The sequence below is a fragment of the Budorcas taxicolor genome, chromosome 2 (assembly GCF_023091745.1).
Source record: "Budorcas taxicolor isolate Tak-1 chromosome 2, Takin1.1, whole genome shotgun sequence".
NCBI classification, from domain to species: domain Eukaryota; kingdom Metazoa; phylum Chordata; class Mammalia; order Artiodactyla; family Bovidae; genus Budorcas; species Budorcas taxicolor.
In genome coordinates, this window is record NC_068911.1 from 78383921 (window position 1) to 78408279 (window position 24359).

Sequence of the window (24359 nt, forward strand, 5' to 3'; positions counted from 1 at the left end):
CATGACAACTGGAAAGAGCAAAGCTTTGACTAGATGGACCTTTGTTGGAAAGTAATGTCTCTGCTTTTTAATATGCTGTCTAGATTCGTCATAGCTTTTCTTCCAAGCAGCAAGTGGCTTTTAATTTCATGGCTGTAGTCACCATCTGCAGTGATTTTGGAGCCCAAGAAAATAAATTTCTCACTGTTCCCATTGCTTTCTCATGTATTTGCCGTGAAGTGATGGGACCAGATGCCATGGTCTTAGTTTTTTAAATGTTGTTTTAAGCTAGCTTTTTCACTGTCCCCTTTCACTTTCATCAAGAGGCTCTTTAGTTTCTCTTTGCTTTCTGCCATAAGGTTGTGTCATCTGCATATCTGAGGTTATTGATATTCTCCCTGCTATCTTGCTTTCAACTAGTGCTTCATCCAGCCCAGCATTTCTCACGATGTACTCTGTATATAAGTCAAATAAGCAGGGTGACAATACACAGCTTTGATGTACTCCTTTCCCAATTTGGAACCAGTCCATTTTTCCATGCCTAGTTCTAACTGTTCCTTCTTGACCTGAATACAGATTTCTTAGGTAGCAGGTAAGGTGGTATGGTATTCCCATCTCTTGAAGAATTTTTCAGTTGTTGTGATCCACACAGTCAATAAAGCCAAAGTATATGTTTTTCTTGAACTCTTTTACATTTTGGTTGATCCAACAGATGTTGGCAATTTGATCTCTCATTCTCTGCCTTTTCTAAATCCAGCTTGAACATCTGGACATTCTCAGTTCATGTAATGTTGAAGCCTTCCTTGGAGAGCTTTGAGCATTGCTTTGCTAGCGTGTGGGATGAGTACAATTGTGTGTTACTTTCCACATTTTTTGGCATTGCCTTTCTTTGGAATTGGCATAAAAACTGACTTTTTCCAGTCCTGTGACCAATGCTGAGTTTTCCAAATTTGCTGGCATATTGAGTGCAGCACTTTCATAGCATCATCTTTTACAATTTGAAATAGCTTAACTGTAATTCCATCACCTCCACTAGCTTTGTTCGTAGTGATGCTTCCTAAGGCCCACTTGATTTCACATTCCAGGATATCTGGCTCTAGAGGAGTGATTACACCATCCTGGTTATCTGGGTCTTAAAGATCTTTTTTGTACAGTTCTTCTGTGTATTCTTGCCACTTCATGTTAATATCTTCTGCTTCTTTTAGGTGCATACAGTTTTTGTCCTTTATTGTACTTATCTTTGCATGAAAGTTTGCCTTGGTATCTCTAATTTTCTGGAAGAGGTCTCTAGTCTTTCTCATTCTATTGTTTCCCTCTGTTTCTCTGCATTGATCACTTAGGAAGGTTTTCTTATCTCTCTTTGCTGTTCTTTGGAACTCTGCATTCAGATGAGTATATCTTTCCTTTTCTCCTTTGCCTTTAGCTTCTCTTCTTTTTCAGCTGTTTGTAAGGCCTCTTCAGACAACGATTTTGCCTTTTTGCATTTCTTTTTTTGGGACATGGTCCTGATTACTGCCTCCTGTACAATGTCACAAACCTCCACCCATAGTTCTTCAGGCACTCTATCAGATCTAATCCCTTAAATGTATTTGTCACTTCCACTGTATAATCATAAGGGATTTGATTTATGTCATACCCAAATGGTCCAGTGGTTTTCCCTACTTTCTTCAATTTAAGTCTGAATTTTGCAATAAGCCGTTTATGATCTGAGCTACAGTCAACTCTCAGTCTTGTTTTTCTGACTCTATAGAGCTTCTCCATTTTTGGCTGCAAAGAATATAATCAATCTGATTTCAGTACTGATCATCTGGTGATGTCCATATGTAGATTCTTCTCTTGTGTTGTTGGAAGAGGGTGTTTGCTATGACCAGTGTGTTCTCTCGGTAAAACTCTGTTAGCCTTTGACCTGCTTCGTTTTGTATTCCAAGGCCAAATTTGCCTCCTATTCCAGGTATCTCTTGACTTCCTACTTTTGCATTCCAGTCCTCTATGATGAAAAGGACATCTTTTTTGGGTGTTAGTTCCAGAAGGTCTTGTAGGTCTTCATAAAACCATTCAACTTCAGCTTCTTCAGCATTACTTCTTGGGGGCATAGACTTGGATTACTGTGATATGAAAGGTTTGCCTTGGAAAGGAACAGAGATCATCTGTCATTTTTGAGATTGCACCCAGGTACTGCATTCTGGACTCTTTTGTTGACTGTGAGGGCTACTCCATTTTTTTCTAATGGATTGTTTTCCACAGTAGTAGATATAATGGTCATCTGAAATAAATTCACCCATTCCGATCCATTTTAGATCACTGATTCCTGGTGATGTTCACTCTTGTCATCTCCTGTTTGACCACTTCCAATTTACCTTGATTCATGGACCTAGCATTCCATGTTACTATGCAGTATTATTTTTATGGCATTGGACTTTATTTCCATCACCAGTCACATCCTCAACTGAGCATTGTTTTCTCTTTGGCTCTGTCTCTTCAATTTTCTGGAGTTATTTCAACAACAGTATTATTGGTTGTCTCCAAAAAGTCAACTTTTCATTATCTGCTTCAAATGTTTCCATAGTGTGCTTCTTTTTGTTAAATGTTACTTCAGAGATATTAATAGTTAGACTCTAAAGCTCTCTGTTTAGTTACATGTTTCATTAAACTCTTACTCCCCTGAAAATTTGTAGTAGTATTTTGATTAATTAATTGACCTCTCCCCTTTCACACTTCACTGTTATTTTTCATGAATTCTGAATGCAGGCAAGGCCTTTTAACAGGGAGTTTTAACAGAGAGGAGTTGTTTCTGCTCACATTGATATGTTTGCTTCATTAGTGTGATACATAAATCATGGAATGGTTACAAGGGAAAGCAAAGCAGGCCTCTGTTATAGAAACTTTGATCATTTTGTCAGTATTCCTTTTGAACCTGATCTCTACAGTAGTTGTCATTAGTTTGTTTGAAATGAATTTCTAAAACATTAGACATACTCATGTTCAAATTGAAATAACAATGAACATTTTGCAGGCCTGCATGCTTATATGTGTCTACACATAAAGTAACTATGTCTCTCATTAGGTACTTTTTAGCAATTATAGCAGAAGTTTCAACTGATTGTATTTGAGGTGTCTGGTCATGTTTTTAAAAGTCTGTGGCATGACAATTAAGAGACAAAGAATCCACAATGGAATACCTCTTGAACTAAGGAATAATAAGAGTATTCCATCAATAACTGTTGCATTAAGTTCTTCAGTTATCCATTACTTATATGTGATCCACTGACTAACATTTGCTAAAGACAAAATAAGTTTTGGTTAAATGTTTCCAGAACAAGCCAAATTCCGTATATATGTTTTATAAAAAATAACATATTATTCATAATTGTTTATTTACTGCAGCATTTGCATACTACTATTTAGAATAATTTGATGATCAGTTTTCTGTGTTACTATAACTAAAGAGAAAGTAAGATCAAAATGCAGCAACATAGAATGTTAATTTTAAAACAAAATAAAAATAAAAGTATCTTGAGAGTAAAGGATGTTACATATTGGAGATTGTAAAATCTTCTTTTTAAAAGCCTGTTGTTGAGAAATGTATGAGGTTTGGTACAAATAAAGAAAGGCTAAGCTAGTTGCCCCTCCCACTATGGTTTTTTACAGACTCAAAATACAGCTGTTTGTTTGTATTAGTGAATGTGTTTTAGAGATATTAAAATAATATGACTCAAGCTGAACAAAAAAAAAATTAGTTTCAGTATTATTGTGTTTTATTGGGCAATTTATTGAATGATGTTTGCAAGTACTAGAACTTAATGGGAATAGAAATGAAATCTAAAACAAACCATGAGTGTGGAATTATGAAATTTATTACTCATTAAGTGTTCCCTTTTCCACCTTGTGTGTGTTGGTTGCTTTGTCATGTCCAGCTCTTTGGGATCCCATGGACTGTAGCCCACCAGGCTCCTCTGTCCATGGAATTCTCCAGGTAAGAGTACTGGAGTGGGTTGCCAGTTCCTTCTCAGGGGATTTTCCCAACCCAGGGATCATACACAGGTCTCCTGCATTGCAGGCAGATTCTTTATGATCTGAGCCACCCAGGAACCCCCTTTTCCCATTTGAACCCAAATGTTATGCTTCCCAGATTATGCAGGTAAAGAATCCGCCTATAATGCACGAGGCACAGATTCAGTCCCTGTGTCAGGAAGATCCCCTGGAGGAGGAAATGGCAACCCAGTCCAGTGTTCTTGCTTGTAGAATCCCAAGGACAGAGGAGCCTGGTGGGCTACAGTCCAGGGGTTAAAAAGAATTGGACACAACTGAGTGACTAAAAATATACATCACTTGATAAACAGGACAGAATGATGGATTAAGTAGAAAGTTTCAGTGACGTTCATCTAACAACCAGCAGCCAGAACCAAAGAGCACATATTTACATTTCCTCATTCATAGAAGAATAATTCTATCTATTTACAATAGGCAAGGATTGTAGAGATTAAACCCTGAAATAAAGTATTTTCAATGTAAGATTTTTTTTAATGCTTACTAAAGAGAATTATTTTTTAAAGTTGTTTTGAAAAATGCTCAAACATGAGATTTCCTCCTATTGATGATGCTTTCTCAGTTTAACTATAGCCAGACTTATTCATAAGCAGAGAGTTGTTAAATACTTCACCTATTTTAATTTCAAAAAAACATTGTTTTTCTTCAAAAATAATTCTATTTACATTAAGAGAGAATGCCTGAACTACTGTAAAATATCTAGTAGAAAAAAAAACTCATAGTTTTTTTAGTCTGGGCCTGTTATCTAACATATTGACAAAATTGTAGTTGTTTAAAGTATATATTCTTAATATAAAATTCAGTTAAGAAAGTTGTACTTAATAAGGGACAGTAGCTTTTACCTCAATATATTAAAAAAAAAAGTATCTGGGTAGATTTTTAAAAAAACTGAAATAGGATGATATTCATCAGCTACTCAGAAATTTGAAAAATTAAATTTCCAGGGGAAGAATCATTTTACATTTTTTAAAAATTGTGACAAAATGAAAGTATTAGGATGGTCTTCTTTACTGTGGTATTCAGGCAAAAAGAGTTTGAGATGTCGTTCAATCAGGGTAAAGGAGTTGAATTCTGAACTAGCACAGGTACTGTTGAGGTGGAAAATTGACTTGTTAAAGTGTATTGTATCTCTTTTGTTATATATTAATAGACAGTACTGGAAAACAATGGACCTTGCTTTGACCTACTGCAAAACAGGTCACCTCTTTCTAGATCTTATTTATTGTCTTTCTGTCTTTATATTATATCATAATGATTACTCTTACCTCTAGTGAGCGTTTATATGCTTTTCACTCTCTACCAAAAGTTAACAATAAACAAAGAATATTTTTCTAAAACCAGTGAAAAAAATCAAGAAATACCACCTAAGAGAAACTTCTTTACCTCTACTATTTTCAAAGTTCTTGTCATTAGTTTCAAGATAGTTTTATTTCTATTTTCAAAAATTGAAAAAACACTCACTAAGGTAGATTTTCATAGTATGTCTGGGTATTACATGAACTTAGATATACTGTGAGATAACTATGCATTCTGAAAATATTCTAATAAGCCAAAAACAACCAATTATAAGGTAGTTGTTGGTCCCATTTTTGACTTGCAGATAATACAAAGATAGTTCATTGAACTAAACAATGGAAACTAATAGCCTGACAAATCAAAAAGAAGGGATTGATCTTTTTTTTTTTTTTGGCCCATTTTTTCCCGAGATTTTGGTGCAATCACTTCTCTTTATTGTATTATCTGAGGCAAAACACCCTAAATCTTTAAAGAGATATTTAAAGAAAGAAAAAAGAGTTATTGCTAGCCTAAATGTCATCTATAAGGTGTGCTGTACACAGCTAAGGAAGAGTGCCCAGGCATATTAGCAGCATCTTGATAACCACAGAAAAGGCATTTGTTACTTGGTACGAGTTATAGAATCAAAAGAGAATGGCTTTGACTGTTAAAGCCAATATTCACTCATCCTTAAAATGCAACTGAAAGTTCTGTCTACCCCCAACACTTTCACTCTTCCCCTCCTTCTGCAGCTCCTTGTGTCAGCTCCTGTGGGACTTTATCATGTACCTTACTTTTTTAGCTTTTTTGGTACAGAAAATATGTCACTGTGTGTTATTATATTTATTTACCTTCTCAGGAAACTTACTGTCATCTAGATTTCACCTCATTTTGACATAATTGTAGAAGAAACACCAGAGGTTTCTTTTGAGAGGAGGGCAAACAGGAAGCATAATATACAGCAGATTGGATTCCTTTCCTTTTCATAGCATCATTTTGCTCTACCATCTTTGTAGCCAAAAGAGTTGTTAGTACTTTTTATCACAGCATGTTGTTAAAACAGCTTATTTATTCTGAAGCATTTCACTTCATTAACAAAATACCTATACAAATTTCATTATATTTCATTTATCTTGAGTTTCAGAAATTGCTCCAAAAAAAAGGCAGTTTTGAACAATAACCCTCAAGTATTTCTGATTTCTCCACATAAGTAAATAGGAATCAAAACTGGAGGAAAAATAAATGTGCAAACTTAAGCTCTGAAGTGTAGAAATGGAGTTACGCTGAAACAGGTTGATTTCTGTTAAAGAGTCTGAGCAGTCAGTGCATCTAGATGATAGTCTTGTCTTTGGAAAATACCTACAATTTCCCAGGGGAGCTGAAAGACCAGTGTTCAAAAGCTTCCACTCAAAATTCCTGATATCAGTGTAACAAGTTTGGGAAATATGTAGCTCTAACAACCCATTTTACAATACAAAGTTACTGCTTAGTGATGGAAATAAAAGCATATGAGATATTAAAATAAAAACACAGTTACAATGTACTGGGTATTACCTACAATGCTAGAAGGAGGCATTATTATGCCCATTTACAAAAGAAGAAATTGATGCTTAAAGATTAAATAAGTAAATTGTCTGTGGTGACACTGTTATGGAAGCAGAATTTCAAACTTAAGTTTGTTCCGAAGTTCTAACTCATAACTGCTACACTGAAACTTTGATAATATAAATAGTAGAAAGTTATCTTTTCTCCCAGGAACCCACCTCATACTCATTTAAATTCACCATTTATTCATTGAAGAGACATAATTTTAAATTTGTGATGAAAAAACAGTTTCCCTTACTACACCCTAAAAAATAATAACTCAGTTTTGGGAACAGAGAAGACTCACCTCTCCCATTTCTAAGTGAGCAATGAGCAGAATCCAAATTTTAATAAGACCATCACAACTACCCAAACTCCTTTCTAGAAGATTCGAATGCTAACTGAAAAGAATTCAGGGGAGACAGAAATCTTTCCTTCCCTTGTGACCACTCTGGCATAAGAAAGAAAAAAAAAAAACTGTAACCCTGATTTTAGAATGTTAATGAAAGTATTTTCTTGATATTTAGAGCTCTTTTCTCACCAAATCAATATGAAGATATACGGTGATAGTTCTGCCACATGCTATTTCTTTAATTAAAATATGTGTTCTTAACAAAAATGGATGTGCTTTGAGAAATAAACACCAAAATGAACACATAAAATGACTCAATAATTGATTGGTAAATACCATGTAACATGGAATAATTATATACCCTGCGAATTATATAGTACTTATAGTTGACATTATTTAGGAAACCTAACAAATGAACTTGCAATTTGTTAACAAATTTCAAATCCAAATTTGTTTACAGATTTCAAATCCAAACAACCAGTTAAGTATCCTGTTATTATTTAGAAGTGTCCTATCTTTAGATACCTGGTCAATAATAGTCATGCAATTAGTTACCCATATCACATCCCAAAGCAAAATACATAATACCATTGGGATATCAAGAAACAATTTATCGATTCAACACATTTAAAAAGGAAAAACTGAATCTGAACATAGTACTTAATGCATGCATGCAATCATCCAAGAAGTTTCCCAGTTAATCTGCTTGACTGGCTCCTCATTGAAACCCTGCTAAACTCTAATGTCAGCTTGTCAGCAAGATTCTCTTTGGCTTTCCTTTCTAAAACGGTTCTCATCCCAACCCAAGCTCCTGAACACCCTCTATCATATTGCTCTGTTTTTATTATCACTGTCACACTTTTCACTCTCTGCAATGATCTTATTATTTGTTTTAAAAATGTTTGTTTCCTCCCCAATAGACAGTGGGCCTTGTTTCTCTTTATAAAAAGTGACACTTTGTCTAATAAATAAATATCTTTTTCTACTATAAAAATGACCATGTCCATTTGCTCAACACTATAATCCCACTTGCTGGGCCCACCAGTAACACACTGGGATGATTGTCAGTGAATGAATGATTTACTGAGTACCCATTTTGTGCCAGGCAAATGGTTAAAGTGCAAAACAAAGCATGGTCTCTGTCCCAAAAGAATAACAGGCCGAGATAGTGAATTAGTGTACCACACACTTTCAAAGTACTTTCCAAAGCTAATGTTAAAAAAAGAAAAAAGCTAACCTTGATGTTTAATTCAAATACGCAACTATCTTCAGTGCTACCATATTTTTGTAACCTATTTCTACTTAGTTTGCTACACAGGAGCACACACTGAATTGTCTACCAACTGTTTCTGATCATGCACGTTTATTTCCACAGACAACAACATTAATTGGTCTTTTGAAGACAGCTCGACTCCTTCGTCTTGTGAGAGTGGCCCGAAAACTTGATCGATACTCAGAATATGGGGCTGCAGTTCTAATGCTCTTAATGTGCATATTCGCCCTGATTGCTCACTGGCTGGCTTGCATTTGGTATGCCATTGGGAATGTAGAAAGGCCCTACCTGACTGACAAAATCGGCTGGTTGGATTCCTTAGGACAACAAATTGGGAAACGTTACAATGACAGTGACTCAAGTTCTGGACCATCCATTAAAGATAAATACGTCACAGCACTTTATTTTACCTTCAGCAGTTTAACGAGTGTGGGATTTGGGAATGTGTCTCCTAACACCAATTCGGAGAAAATCTTTTCGATTTGTGTTATGTTGATTGGCTGTAAGTAGATTTCGCTTTTGTTATCTATTAGGATAAACTAATAGTACAAAATCAATGTCTCTAAAACATTTAGAAGAAGGCAAAGAAAAAATTATAGAAAGTTATAGAGATAATGGGATTAAATATATGGGTATTTTATTTTACCAAATCTGATTCTCTCTGTGAGGGGAGACACCAAAGATCTTGCATGACCGCAGGAAACTGTGAACATAAAGCTAGAGTAACATGGTCCTTGGGATTCAGGAATTGAGGCTTGAAGTCCACTTTTACTGATGCAAAAATGTGTCTGTATTATATTAAAAAAAAATGTGTCTGTAATTTATTACAAATGGTTATATTCTGTAATATTTCAAGCTGAGACCAGATTAGAATAGGAAGGACTGTTTTACATCACATAACTAGATACACAGACATTGGTAGATAGATATAGATATGTAAATATCACCCTACTAATATATACACATATGCACATATACATACATATATATATGTATGTATGTATTTTTCCTTGTCATTTGACTAAAAATTCCTTTGTCTGTGACATTATGCCAAGGACCTAAGTGATTGCCCTTTACCCTACAGGGATTGCTATTCCCTTCTCCAGGGTAATGCTATGAGCATCATTTAAAAGTTATATTCTTTGGAATAAGAAAAAAACTGTGTAAAACTAAAGATGTTTTAATATTAATTTTTAAAAATCACACTTTGGAACCACTAAAAATAACCTTGTTTATACCATGCAGCAACTGACAAAAGCATGATGGATTTTAAAGTCTGAAAATGAGCATCATCACCCTTAGGTTGCATACAAATTTGAAAATAGATCCAGAGAGTTAATTTTTGAATATTAATATATTGAGTAATAAAATGTGCTAGGTAAGCTTTATTTATGAAACTTAAATAGATTCATATTAGTATATTGAAATAACTAGTATAGGCAAATAACATTACATTTAAATAACTCTTAAAATATTCTGAAAATTCAGGCTAAGTCTTGCTACAAACCAAAAAGCAGAATTACACTCAGAAGGAAATGGAAGTGGAGCCCACTGGAAAAAGAAAAATTCATTCCAGAGAGACTGAATCTTACAGAACAAACACAGTCCCAACCATTCTGTGATTGCAGCTGCTAGTAAATACTTTTTGAAGTGAAGTCACTCAGTCGTGTCCGACTCTTTGCAGCCCCGTGGACTGTAGCCCGCTCAGGCTCCTCTGTCCATTGGATTCTCCAGGCAAGAATACTGGAGTGGGTTGCCATTTCCTTCTCCAGGGGATCTTCCCAATCCAGGGATCGAACCTGGGTCTCCTGCATTGCAGGCAGATGCTTTATCCTCTGAGCCACCAGGGAATAATACTTTACAGTGGCTATCAATTTTAGTGGCATTGGTAACAAAGAAAAGAAAAACAGTATGTTTTTAATTATTTATGCACAGATATAGAAATATATATATGCTCTTTTCATATATATAGATATATATTTCTATATCTGTGTATAAATTATTGGAGAAGGAAATGGCAACACACTCCAGTGTTCTTGCCTGGAGAATCCCAGGGATGGGGAAGCCTGATGGGCTGCCGTCTATGGGGTCACACAGAGTCGGACATGACTGAACTGACTTAGTAACTTAGCAGCTTAGCATGCTCTTTTCAAAAGAAAACAGTACTTGAATCTTGAAACAGAATTTCCAAGGAAGAATTTTTTAAGAGCTGTGCCATGCTAAGTTGCTTCAGTCCATGTCCAGCTCTGTGTGACACTATGAACTGTAGCCCGCCAGGCTCCTCTGTCCGTGGGATTCTCCAGCCAAGAATACTGGAGTGGATTGCTATTCCCTTCTCCAGGGGATCTTCCCCACTCAGAGATGGAACTGTCTTATATGTCTAACTTGCACTGGCCTGAGGGTTCTATCCCACTAGCGCCACCTGGGAAGCCCTTTTTTAAAAAAATATAAATTTATTTATTTTAATTGGAGGTTAATTACTTTACAATATTGTATTGGTTTTGCCATACATCAACATGAATCTGCCACGGGTGTACACGTGTTCCCCATGCTGAACCCCCCTCCCACCTCCCTCCCCGTACCATCCCTCTGGGTCGTCCCAGTGCACCAGCCCCAAGCACCCAGTATCATGCATCGAACCTGGACTGGCGATTCGTTTCTTATATTAAGAGCACTAAAGTTTAACATGTTCACCCCATAGGAATCCTCACCTCTTATGAGGATTAAGTAAAATGCATGGTACTATTTATCGTGTAAATTATTTTAAATTAGAGACTCAGTTCTTTGCTTGCTCTGTGGTGGTGGTGGTTTAGTCGCTTGTGACAACGTCGACTGTAGCCAGCCAGGCTCATCTGTCCCAACATCTAATCCTTAAACCAGGGATTACTGCCAGTTTTTCTTCTTCCTTTCCTTGTGTCTTTCTCCTTCCCTTTTTCTTTCTTTTCTTCCTCCCTCCCTCTCTACTTTCCTCCCTTCCTTCCTATATTTTTGCCTTTTTGAATATGACATTATGCTATTTCTATTGCTTGTTTAGGAAGAATATTTGTTTCCTGCAGAGGAATTCTATCTTTTAAGAAAAAACACTCTAGTTAATTGGGTTGACTAAGATATATCCATATTCCACATAATATCTTTCATTTGAGTAACAGACTTGCTTCTACAAAACTTAATCAAAATGGGATTATGTAAAGCTTAGCATCAGACAGGAAAAAAAATTATACATATTCCTAGAGAATTGGATCATGAGCTATTATGCCATAAAAGGTAAAATAAGATTGGAAACAGCAATAATAAGCATGCCTTGAAATTTTCATAGCCATTTAATGTATTTGTGTATATCTACACATGATATTTTCATTTAGACCCAACTGTATTAAGAAATGATTTAATATTTTGTATTTAGGTCTATTTTTATACTAAGTACATACCCTTGAATTATATGAGTGGTTTGATTAAACCTAAAAATAAAATAAAATATCCAAATATAAATGTAAAGTATTGTATATATACTACTGCAAGTTAAAGTTGTTACCGTCAGTTATCAAGTTGAACTTTTTTTCCCAAAGCTTCTTTAAAACTAATCTTCATTCTAAAATAAAAATTTTAAGCCAAAAAAAGTAATCTGCAATCCCTTTAGCAGCAACACAATTCAAGGAAACTAAAAATTAAATATTAAAGGCTATCATCTAATTAAATTCAAATAACTCAGGTACCTATAGATACATTTTTAAAAACTTCTATTTGCAGAGGCAGTCACCAATTTTGCTGCTGAATATGTACAGAGAATAGTAACCATAGAATTCTTTTTAAAAATATATACAATTCAAGATGAAAAATAAAAGTATAAGTGGAATTAAATAAGTGAGAATGTAAGTTGAGATCACATATTTATATCTATTTGTTCTGATATTAATATATAAGTATAATCTTTATTCAAATATTATAAATATAATATACATTTGATTTTTTAAAACCTATAAACCAGTATATAAAGGCAAATGTACTTCATCTCTGACCTGCTTGACAAACATCTTAGGAGAATTTCTTGGTTTTATAATGTGTGAAACAAAGTAACTGGATTTCTGCCTCTAACCATGATGGAGAAACTGAAACCTTACAATACTCCTATAACTTCTCTTTTAAATATCAGAAAATTAAACAAAGCATTTGGATTTCATCAAAATTAGTAACTTCAGCTTTCCAAAGGACACTGTTAAGAGGAACAAGCAAATGATAGACTAGAAAAAAATACTCTCAATACTTAGATCTAGAAAAAGACTTTTATCTAGAATATATCAAGAATTCTTACAACTCCATAATAAGAAGACAACTCAATTTTTAAAAAATGAGAAAAAGTTTTAAACAGACGTTTCACAAAAGAAGATATGTCAATGGCCAGTAAATACATGGAGAGATATTATTAGTTGTCACGGAAATGCAATTAATGCTCTATGATGGTTAAAATAAGACAACACCAAATGTTCGGAAGGTTGGAGAACAGCTGGTATTCTCAAATATTGCTGGTGAGAATGTGAAATCACACCAAATTTGGGAAGTAGCTTGGCAGTTCCTTAAACATAACCACCGGCGTGTGTGCTCAGTGGCTAAGCCATGTCCAGCTCTTTGCAGCCCCAGTGACTGTATCTCCCCAGGCTTCTCTGTCCATGGGATTTCCCAGGCAAGAACACTGGAGTGGGTTGCCATTACCTTCTCCTGGGGATCTTCCCCACCCAGCGATCAAACCCTCGTCTACTGCATTGGCAGGCAGATTCTTTACCACTAAGCCACCAGGGAGGTCCAGACATACCACACAGATCAGCAATTCTAATTCTTTCAAAGGGAAATGAAAATGTATGCCCACACAAAGACTTGTACACAAATGTTCCTAACAGTTTTATTCCTAATAGCCAAAAACTAGAAATGGTGAGATTTCATCAACAGAAGAGATAAATGAAGTTGGTAGAACCATGTGATGCAAATCTACTCATGATAAAAAAAAAAGAACAAATTGCTGACACATACAAAACAGAATTTCAAAACTAATATGACTGGAAAAGAAGTCAGACATAGATGAATATGTTCGTTATGATTCTATTTATATGAAACTCTAGGAAATGCAAACTAATCTGTAATGATGTAAAGGAGCTCAGTGATTGTCTAGAGTTAGCCTAGAAAACAAGTGGGCAAGCACCCAAGGGACACAGTGGAATCTTCTGGGATGATGAAAATGGTCCATATCTTGATTCTGTTAATAGGGGTGTGTATGTTTGTCAACTAACTGAGCTGTACATTTAAAACAGATTCATTTTGTTGTACCTAAATTATACATCATCAACATTTATCTTTTTAAATTTGCATACTAGGTAGAAAAGCATTTTTATTTCATCAGTATGTTTCAACTATTACCCGATGACCCTAAATTCACTGGGATTCCCTGGTAGGCTCAGATGGTGAAGAGTCTGCCTGCAGTGTGGGAGGCCCAGGTTTGATCTGTGGGTTGGCAAGATCCTCTGGAGAAGGAAATGGCAACCCACTCCTGTATTCTTGCCTGGAAAATCCCATGGACAGAGGAGCCTGGCAGGTTACAGTTCATGGGAGCACAGAGAGTCAGACATGACTGAGCAACATCACTTTCACTTTCTAAATTCATTAGTTTGGTGAGCTTCTCAGATTTTGAGTGTGGCGTGCTGAAGTTTTAAATTATACCTATTTTATTTGTATAGTACCTCAAGGTGAAGCAAATCATTTTGGTGAAAGAAGAATTTCCTGTTAAGGAAGGCTAAACAAAATACTGAGTTGAGAGAAATGATTGTATGGTCTGCCAACTTGCTTTTGATTCATATTTTATGCCAGTTGATGGGCATTAGCTAAATAATATATACAAAATAGAATCATTTTATGCTTTTTTTCTTGCTTACTGCCTTTAGCTCCATTTGCCTCCTAAAAATATGGGGAAAAAAAATGTATGCCTTTATTATAATTTAAAAAGTCATTAGCATAGAATTTCCTTAGAGAAATATATGCTATTCATGTATTCAACTATGTACTTATGATCTAGATTTTGCTGTCCTATCAATGAGTAGAAATACCTGTCTATGATCAAACTAATGTTTGGTTCATTTTTATGGCAGTATGGAGATAAAAACACAGTATTTATTAAAAACAAAAAAAGAATGTTTTCCCTGACTCTTCTTTGCATAATTATGTGGTTTAAGTAAAATAACTAGCATTGATTATGGGCCCTCTAATTAAATCAAGTGAAAATCTGTACCAAACCATTTCCTGAGAACATGATAGATACTTTGGACACTTATCAGCAAGCATAAATATTTCCAACACTAAAGTTAGGCAGAGTAAAACATATTTTTTACATAAATCTCTTTGAATCTTGGTAATCCATTTCAGGCACATATTGTTAGCTCCCTTCTTAAGTGTTCATTTACTCAAATTATGCCCAAGTTTTGTTTTGTTTTGTTTTTTCTTTTTCACGCCTGTGGAAGATACAACCTAAACAGGTTTTCTATATTAATGAGACTTACTGTCTTTCACAAACCCCAATTCAGCCTTCCTATAGATTTCCCCAATATTTTTCCCTTTACATAGATAAAGCACCACCCATTTGTCTGGGACATTCTCTTACTTGGGACATCTATGGTCAACAAGGACCATGCTAACCAAGAGACAGAAATAATATGGAAAAGAAAGCAAATGACCAAGAAGATAAATCATTTTAAAACACAGACTAAATCTGGCCAAAATTTACCTTAAAAATGATCAAGTGGTTTATATAGGCAATGGTTTGTAAAATATGTTGTGGAAAAAAATATGTTGGGTGACTATTGTTGAACAAATACTTCGAGGAGTTGCTGTTGTTTTTGTTTTCCTTCCCCCCCACCTGCTTGATACATTACAGTTCCATTACCTCCTCTCTAAGTGTCTGAATATGCCCAAAGCAAGATGTAGGCCATTGTCATCATGTGACTTTCTGTATAAAATACAGAATTTTTTTAGGATTATTAGAAACTAAACACAAATATAAAAAGAAAGACAAGATATTTAAAGAGCTTATGTTAAATTATAAATATTTTGCCCAGGAAGCTTTAGAAATGGCATTCTAAGTAATGAATGTTAGGTTTTTTTCTTCCCATAGGTGAAAGAACAAAGAAGTCATTCTATTTTTCTCTGCAAAAATAAAACTATATTCTCATAGTCTAAGCCAAAGATATATTTCTCATCTAGAAAGTATAAAAATAAATTTTAGTAGATTAAAAATTACATATGAAGAAGCACTCTAAAGAAACTGTGATTTCCCTGAAACAATTTATGGGGACTCTCCTGTTGGTCCAGTGGCTAAAACTCCGGGTTCCCAATGCAGGGGTCCTGGGTTTGATCACTGATCAGAGAACTAGATCCCACAGGCTGCAAAGATCCCACATACCACAGTGAAGACCTGGCACAGCCAAATAAATGAGTAAATAATTCAAAAAATGTTATTCCTTAGCAAATCCCTAAATTTTATAGTAAACTTTTAATATTACCAGGTTAGGCCTGAGGCTGAGGTAGAGTTGTCACAATTTAAAAACTTTTACTCCACTTCCAGAATACAGATCTGTGGTAACCCCATGACGTACCTTCTTGTTACATTACAAATAAAATGCTGATTCTAGTCAATAGTCTAGATTGGTTACAGGTCAATATTGTAAACGGTCTGAGTTTTTACTTTAATATAGAATCCATGATGAATTGGGATATTTTTCCTCTCCAGATTTAACATCAAAATTATAAACTTTACAACAGTATTGACTTAACTACTTTATTCCCCACGGGCCAGTAATAACCCCTCACAAATGGATTGAGATTACAAAAAAAAAAAAAAAAATCTGCATTTTGAGATTCTGATAAGATATAATATCCCCAAGTGCAGTCTTTCCCCCATAACTTTGTTTTTTTATCCAATCCAGCACTAATGTATGCAAGCATTTTTGGGAATGTATCTGCAATTATCCAAAGACTGTACTCGGGAACTGCCAGGTACCATATGCAGATGCTGCGAGTAAAGGAGTTCATTCGCTTTCACCAAATCCCCAACCCTCTGAGGCAGCGGCTTGAAGAATATTTCCAGCACGCATGGACTTACACCAATGGCATTGACATGAACATGGTATGTACTACTGTTTTCCAAAACTGGAGCCCCTCAGGCATTATAGCTACAGCCAAAATGAAAAAAACAGTTTCACCAGCTTTGAACCCCTTGCTTTTGTTTTCCTTTCTCGGATGTTTATTTTCTCCCCTGGAGATAGTCTTTCATTCTCAACTCATGGCATTGCATGGTGCTATATCTAGTTATACTGTGTGGCAAAGGCATAACATGATGCAAACTGATATAACTGTGTGTAGTAGAGCGCCCACTTCTGGTCAGAGAGAGCATTGCTAAGTTAGGACTCGGGCTTTCACCACACGGCCTAGCTGCCAGAGCCCGCAAAATACATGGATCCATGTGCATTAAGATATTACAAGTAAACAATAATAACTATAATGCCTCCAAACAGAAATTTTTTTTTAAATATGACATTTTAAGGATCTGTGGGAGAGGTTAAGGAACTTAAGTATACCATAAACATTTTATAATAGGAAGTTTCATTTTTCTGTTAAGGACAATTTTTCTATATTTTCATGAATTAAATATGTGCCCTTTTACTGTATCTGGTATAATGCATCTTTCCTTTCAAGGGGGAAATATGTATTCTTTCATAACTCTTAAACAAATTCAACATCAACTTTTCATAACCTTCCCTCCTCTATCAATGCTTAAAAATCAATACAACTAATAAAATTAATTGATCTAAAGAGCTCCTTTTATTATTAGGAAAATTACATATATCTTTTTGACCTAGCTATTTGGCTATAGATGTTGATTACTAAAGATAAATTATACGATAAATACAAATTCAATAGCATATCATAGACCTATTAAAAAATGATTAGAATTATGATACCCTCCCATCTAGCTATTCCTCCGCTGGGCAAGGATCTTGTTTCTAAGAGTTCTTTAGAAAATGAAATCTTTCAAAGTTAGTGACAGTAACATTATGATACAACTCTTTCATACAACTTATTCAGTTGAGATTGACATTTTTTTATTTCATCAGCAATAGCCTAACAAAAAAAATAAAGGTTCAAAATTAGCAGTTAAGGTACAGAAAGCATTGCAAATACTGCCAGTTTGAAATATATATTTACATATGATAGGTTTATCATAGCTGTGCATGATTTATTTGATTGAGAAATAATGGCATGCCATTATAAAATTTTTAATTTGAGGAACTAATCAATCAGCACATTTCATACAAAACCATAACTTAATTCCATGAGTTATTTCTAATTATCCCATATTTACTTGTGAAAATTCATTTGCAAAGTTGATCTCACCAGGGTAACACTTTAATCTCTTAAGAAAGTACCTACAAATTGGTCACTTTTGTTTATTTCCATTCATATTATTGTTTAATGAAGATATCAACATTCAGAAACTACAGGGGATTCTCTAAAGCTGGGTTGGCTCAAGCAGTGTCAAGAACCTTTAATCAAAACACATGTCACTCAATTTTGTTGTTCCATTCTGCCAGATTATTTCAATAACAATAGTTAAACATTTATTTATTTTACTTCCCCTCTCCATATTACTCTAGTTTTGTGACCATTTTTTTTTTGTGATAAAGTCTATTTTGTAAAAACTATTTACCTTTCATTGTTTGACTCTATTACCTATGAATTTGGTTTATATACCACTTGCCTATTTACAATGTACTTATGAAAGATTTATCTCTTTCCTGTCTGCTTCACACCTTAATACATGGAATCACAACACCCACCGGTAAGAACAGGAGGTATTTATATCCAATTTAATTCTCGTGTAAATTGTGGAGAACACCCTTGTGATCTGTCAGGTTTAGAGCTTGTTAAATGATTTCCAATGTTAGTTCTGATCTTTTTTGCATGGTGTAGCAGAGGAAATACAAAGCAAGAAACTGGGGAAGATAACCTGGAAGAGGCCAAGTACAGAACAGAAATTCTTAACTTGAACAACTTGACCTCTAATAATATTTATATAGCGTTTCCCCCCCAACCCACCCACAAAAAGTCACTTATCTGCCCCTTCCTCCACTCTGGTAAAGGTTATGGGTATACGGTTTGCATTAGATAATTGTCATAAAGAAAATGTCATTCTCTTTCATCATCCTCTATTTTCATGATGTAGGTGCTTTTCTTTCCTCTCATCTGCATGCCTGTATTACATGATCCAGGAGTTGTGTGAGCTCTAAACCATGTGCCACTGAGTCTTGCATGTGGTTTTGAGAGCTTGACTTTGCACGAACTTCTTGTTTGTACACAGTGTCTACATTTCTCATCTTGTGACTGCAATGTGAGTAAAAGATCTAAGTGCAATATAACTCTGAAAACTCAGCGAATGGAAGATGCTTGCTAATTAAGCACAATGTGCAAAAGAAAGTTGATTAGAAAAAAGCAACCCTACTCTTAGACTACTGAGAGGTTAAAAAAAAAATCTTTTTTTTTTTTACCTCTAACACCACATTGTTAAATCCCTGTGTCTTATTAGTTTTATTGTCAACTAAATTGTGATTTAATAACAATTTAATGCAACTTAACTTTATGTACTGTGATACATAAAAATACATCAAACTGTTGTATTTTACATCAGCATTCCATGTTATTTCATTTGAGTATAACCTTAAATATGATTTATCATGAAACATTTCAGGCCATTTTTGCTGTTTAACCATGTCCAGATGAAGTACAAGATGTTTATTCACACTCTATTAACTGACTGAAAATTCTTTTTCATAGCCCCACACATTTGACTGCTTGATAGGTCACAAAACATTACAAAGAAGTTACCTAAAACATGGAGCCATATTCCTTATTCCCTGTTTTTTTGCTCTTAGTGGAACATCTATTACCAGAATGTTCCAGAACCAAAAGCATTCTGGGAATATTTATGGGCTTCCTCTCAGTTAAGCCAAATGGTTCAGATTGCAAAAGGAAAGTAGTCAGAATAATGAAGCTAGTGAAAGGAAGATGTCCTTTTGCAAATTATGTCAGGTTTAGAATTAGAAAAATTAGCTCAGAAATGTCCATAGGTCAAGTTTGGAAAATACTTTTCTTTCTGCAATACTTTTTCAGATTAGGCCTGAAGGTTCCTCAATGGATTTCCCCCCAAAAATCAAAGCTGTCTTATAACCCAATCTGAAACTTTCAGACATTATCTAACATTGATTTTAGTTACAACACTGCCAAAAACTGAAAATCACCTTCCGTGTCATTGTAGAATCAAGCCATGCACCTGAAGGAACGTGGCTTGGATGAATAAGGACACCAATAACCACGATTTATCCATCATTCAGGATGGAGAGAAATAAATCATTAATGACAGAAACCACTCCATAATTTAAAATTATATTTGCATGGAAGAAAAGCCTTTTTGAACATTCAATGAAAACTGTTACTCCTTACCTAAAAATGGCCCTCTAATAATGCCTGAATAATAGAAAAAATATAGAGAGAATAAAAATTCAGAGGACCCAAGTACTAGCTATCAGTATGCCACTAATCTTGGACAAGTCACTTAACCTGTCTGTAATTTCATTAAACACGTCATTTTCAAATAGTTCTAAAGCACCAGAACTGCCCTTGCTAAATCTGTGAAGCAGTTATTCTGGGAGTTTTTCTGCTTGAGGATGTAGAGTCTAAGCTACCTGCTGCACACTGTTTTGCTCCCTCTGAGTCTCCTTTGTGGAACAGTTATTTCTGTGTTGAGTGTTATTCAAAAACCACTGAAGTCAGTGAATGGTAGAATTGTGGATGGCAGAGAAACCAAGGAGACCATTTCAGGTAAAGACAAGGACGGGAATAGAGGCCCTGTTTTGAGACATCCAAGGCAGAATTAAGGCAGATAATCTAAAAACAACTTTATTTAATTTATTTTAAGAAGAAGGGAGAACAGTTGAGTATTTTAGTCTGGGGTGTTGATGCAGAAAAATTTGAGAAACAGATATAGAAAGGAGTTGACATAAGAACCTAAAAAAGAAGAATACATTCTTTAGCAGCCAGATAGACAAAGTTTCCTGAAAGAGAAGTAGGAGAAGAAAGAAAAATGATGGAGGCTTTGGTTTTGAGGAATAAAGAAGGCGACTCAATGGCACTCGTACGTACCACATGGTCCAGCCCCTTCGGTCAAGCAGAGACTAATTCCTCGGAATGAAGAAGGTATAGGGTCAGAGAAGAGTTGAACAAGGGAGAATATTTAGAGATTTCAATCAAGAACAACCTAGTGGGCTAAAATTGCTTAGAATCACAGTAAGACTCCTGCCGGGCAGATTCTTTACCACCAAGCCACCTGGGAAGCCCCAGGGTGGGACTCTTTCAGTGACAAAACACACACTTCTAATGGACCAAATGAGCAAAGCCGATGAAAAGAGAAAAGAGAATCATGAAGAATGACATACTGTTTAATAGAAAGTCCTACTTCTTGGGGCTGATGTGATTTCTAAGGACGCTTTAATAAAAGTCTGATTTCATTTCTTTCCTTGACTCCTTTCCTGCTCCTCTGTTATCTGATAACTCTGACTACAGACTACTACTACTAACTGCTTGCTGCTACTACTAACTACCATCTATTTAACTAGAAACTACGAACACTAACCTGCATCTACAGTCTAACTGCATTCCATCAAAACTATTGTTGCACCCATTCCCTATGCTTATTTAAATAACTTCATCTGTGCCAGACTGTCACTTTCAAATATACTCCACTAATGTCTTATTTTAATACACCGCAGTGAAATGTGATTTTGAGCTCTTTCAATGTCTAATTCAGCAACTCAGATAAAATAATCCTTGTGACAGTAAGCCACACAGGATATAAAGCAAAATTTATAAAATAGCATATCTTGTCTCTACCATAATATTTTTATTACCCTTCACTTTTTTCTAATGATACTTTATATACCGAAGTTGATATAGTCAGTGAAAAGCCTTGGATTATTTCATTATAAGGCTACAATAAAATGATTACAAATATGATGCCTTTCAAGTCTGACTAGCCATCCAATGGGCAGGGACCCTGTTACCAAGAAGTCTTCAGAAAATAAAAACACTCATGTTTAAAGATATAAGCAGCATAGTACAATTCTTGCATAGGTGAGCCTACAATTTAGATTGATAATTGTATTTGATCAGTAATAGTTTAACAAAAAAGCATCAGTTCAAAATTAGCAATCAAGGTACAGAGAGCATTACAAATGTCTCCTAATATGAAAGACATATGCTCCTTCTCTACACTTAGATAGGAAAGTGTAAATCCACATATTTAAAAAGGGAGCATGGGAATTGGCAAAAAAAAAACCAAAACTGCATTTAAATGATAATGACACTGAGGATTGGTGACATCTTTTATTTTTCTGTAAAGAAATAGTTGCTGTTTAAGAGTGGAATTAAAGTAATGGCTGTCTACAATGAACCTTAAAAGATATTTTCATCATCATGCTGATTAGTTGACAGGAATTGCCTGGATCAGCAGAAACTAGATATGTGAAATTTTCCACTTGCAAGAAATCTACTATTAACACACATACTTGACAATTGTATTTAGCACCTGAAACTCAGGTGTTTAAGAGAGGACAAGTCTCATGTCCTTCTTATTTTTCCTCCAGGCTCTTTATCCTAAAGTCTCAAAAATGCCACAGAGCACAATAATTATACCATCTGGAGCCCCCTGACATGAACAATATCAAGCTTAAGACAAGCATCTGGTATTTTCAGATTACAAATGGTATATGTTAAATCATGGTTCACAAATGATGACGGTCACTTCAGGCTGGTCTCCAACCATTATTAAGAAAGACTTGTTTACATTGAGCACCAAACTGCTTTAAGCAAATCAAGTTCGACAGTGGGATCTGATCCTGAGCCATTCCTGAGTCAAGAGAAATAATGGCAGCATGGTCTGCGGCATTACACATGAAAAATAGTCATTGCAGAAATACCACACTGAGGCAATGAACACACTTCTATGCTTCAGTTTCTCTGTTTGTTAATGTTCTTCCTATGGTAGTAGGAAGGTGGAAATAATGTTTCAAGTTTTTTTCAACTTCCAAAATTTATGGTACTATTCAAACAGGATTCAAGTACAGTCTCTTATGCTAAAGAGTGATCTATGTTTCTAGATGCTTTCTTTGGAACACAGGAATAATTCAAGCTCAGTACAGTTTAGAATCAATTAATAATCAGTGCAGGTGAGCCAATAATGGAAAATAAAGACATCAATGTTCACTTTTAAAATATTCTTTGGAAACATGAATTTAGGTCCATTAAATTCAAATATTAGAGGAACTTGGCACTTATCAAACTTAATGGAATCAAACCATCCACAATTTATCCCAAAATAAAAGTCCAGTATTTAGTTAAAGAATTCCCCAAGACATTACCAAGAGCTTGAGAATTTATATTGAAAATGGATATGTAAATTTCCACCCACTAGACCAGATATTTTAAAATCATTTTTTAAAGGCAAAAATAAGCACAAGTAGTTCATCTTTGCCAATTAACCATATAGCCTTAAGGCAGCAGGCTCAGGAAAACTACATTTAATTATTTTTCATGGTTAGACATATTACTATCCATGAAGATGAGTGTGAATGGAAAAAAATGATATATAATCATGCCTCTTTCATGCCAGATATTCCAAAAGAATCTTTTCGTTTGCATCTTGGGCTGCTGTTAGTCAGGTGTGCTACCCCAAGAACTCTACACTCAGTTTAGCGACCATCTGGTAAGAATCTTCCTCACTTTGGGCCCAGTCCCTTGTATAGTGCATTTTAACACTTCTGGAGTCATGCTAAATCATTTTCCTCACTCTCCTGGCCATCTTCTTAACTCAGAATGCTCGACAATTCACACAGAACTGAAACATGTCAGTAGTGAGAAACAGCCACCGTGGTGGGAGGGAAAACCAAAGACTCACTCCATACAAGTGTAATTATTGTGCTTGAATCATAGCGGTTCACAGCTAGCCTTACCTAGTTTTATCTGTGAGTCAGTGTGTGGACACTAGGAAAACAGGGCTTAGTCGTGTTTTCTAAGATGGGAACATTGGCCCAGAGTCTTAATTCTAATTTTACCTGCCTTATGTATGAGCTGTGCTGGAGTAGGCCACACCAGAACCAAGTTCAGAATGCTTTATTATAATAAGGCAAGAATGGTTAACTGAGATGTCACTCCTATGAATTACTTATTCATAACATTTTTGTATAGATTTTGGTTACCCTTTCCTTGCCATTTTTAAAGAATTCTTTGTCATTGATAGACATTGATGCTCTGTCTCTCATCTAGATTGCAATTTATCCCTAGTCTCTTTCCAATATGCTGAGTTTGTTTAGGATATTGTCTGGATTTTAATTTTTTTGTTTTTTAGTATCATCCAATTAGTCAGTTTTTCCTGTATACTTCAGAGATCCTGTCCTGTTTCACAAAGGTCCCACTAAACCTGTGGATTACACAAGTAGTTTTCTAGGCTTTGAGCTCTGTTATATGATCAAGGAAGAAAATTCTGAATCTGTTTGAAGTTTTATAAATTTTCTTCACATGGATGGAGGATAGGACTTTTGGTTTTAAATACCACCCGATTTATACATTAAATTATTAGGTATAATTTCAATATATATTCCCTGATGGCTCTGATGGTAAAGAATCCTCCTGCAATGCAGGCATCCCAGGCTCAATCCCTGGGTAGGGAAGATTCCCTGGAGAAGGAAATAGCTATCCACTCCAGCT

General features: G+C 35.2%; 1 protein-coding gene across 1 annotated transcript in view; it reads left to right on the plus strand.

Moving 5' to 3' along the window:
* The window catches only part of KCNH7 (potassium voltage-gated channel subfamily H member 7), a 512879-nt gene that overhangs the window by 448497 nt on the left and 40023 nt on the right, over positions 1-24359 (plus strand). The window contains exons 8-9 of the mRNA XM_052662434.1: positions 8613-9012; positions 16472-16671. Of these exons, the coding sequence (XP_052518394.1) occupies positions 8613-9012; positions 16472-16671 (600 nt within the window). The remainder of the gene's footprint in view (positions 1-8612; positions 9013-16471; positions 16672-24359) is intronic.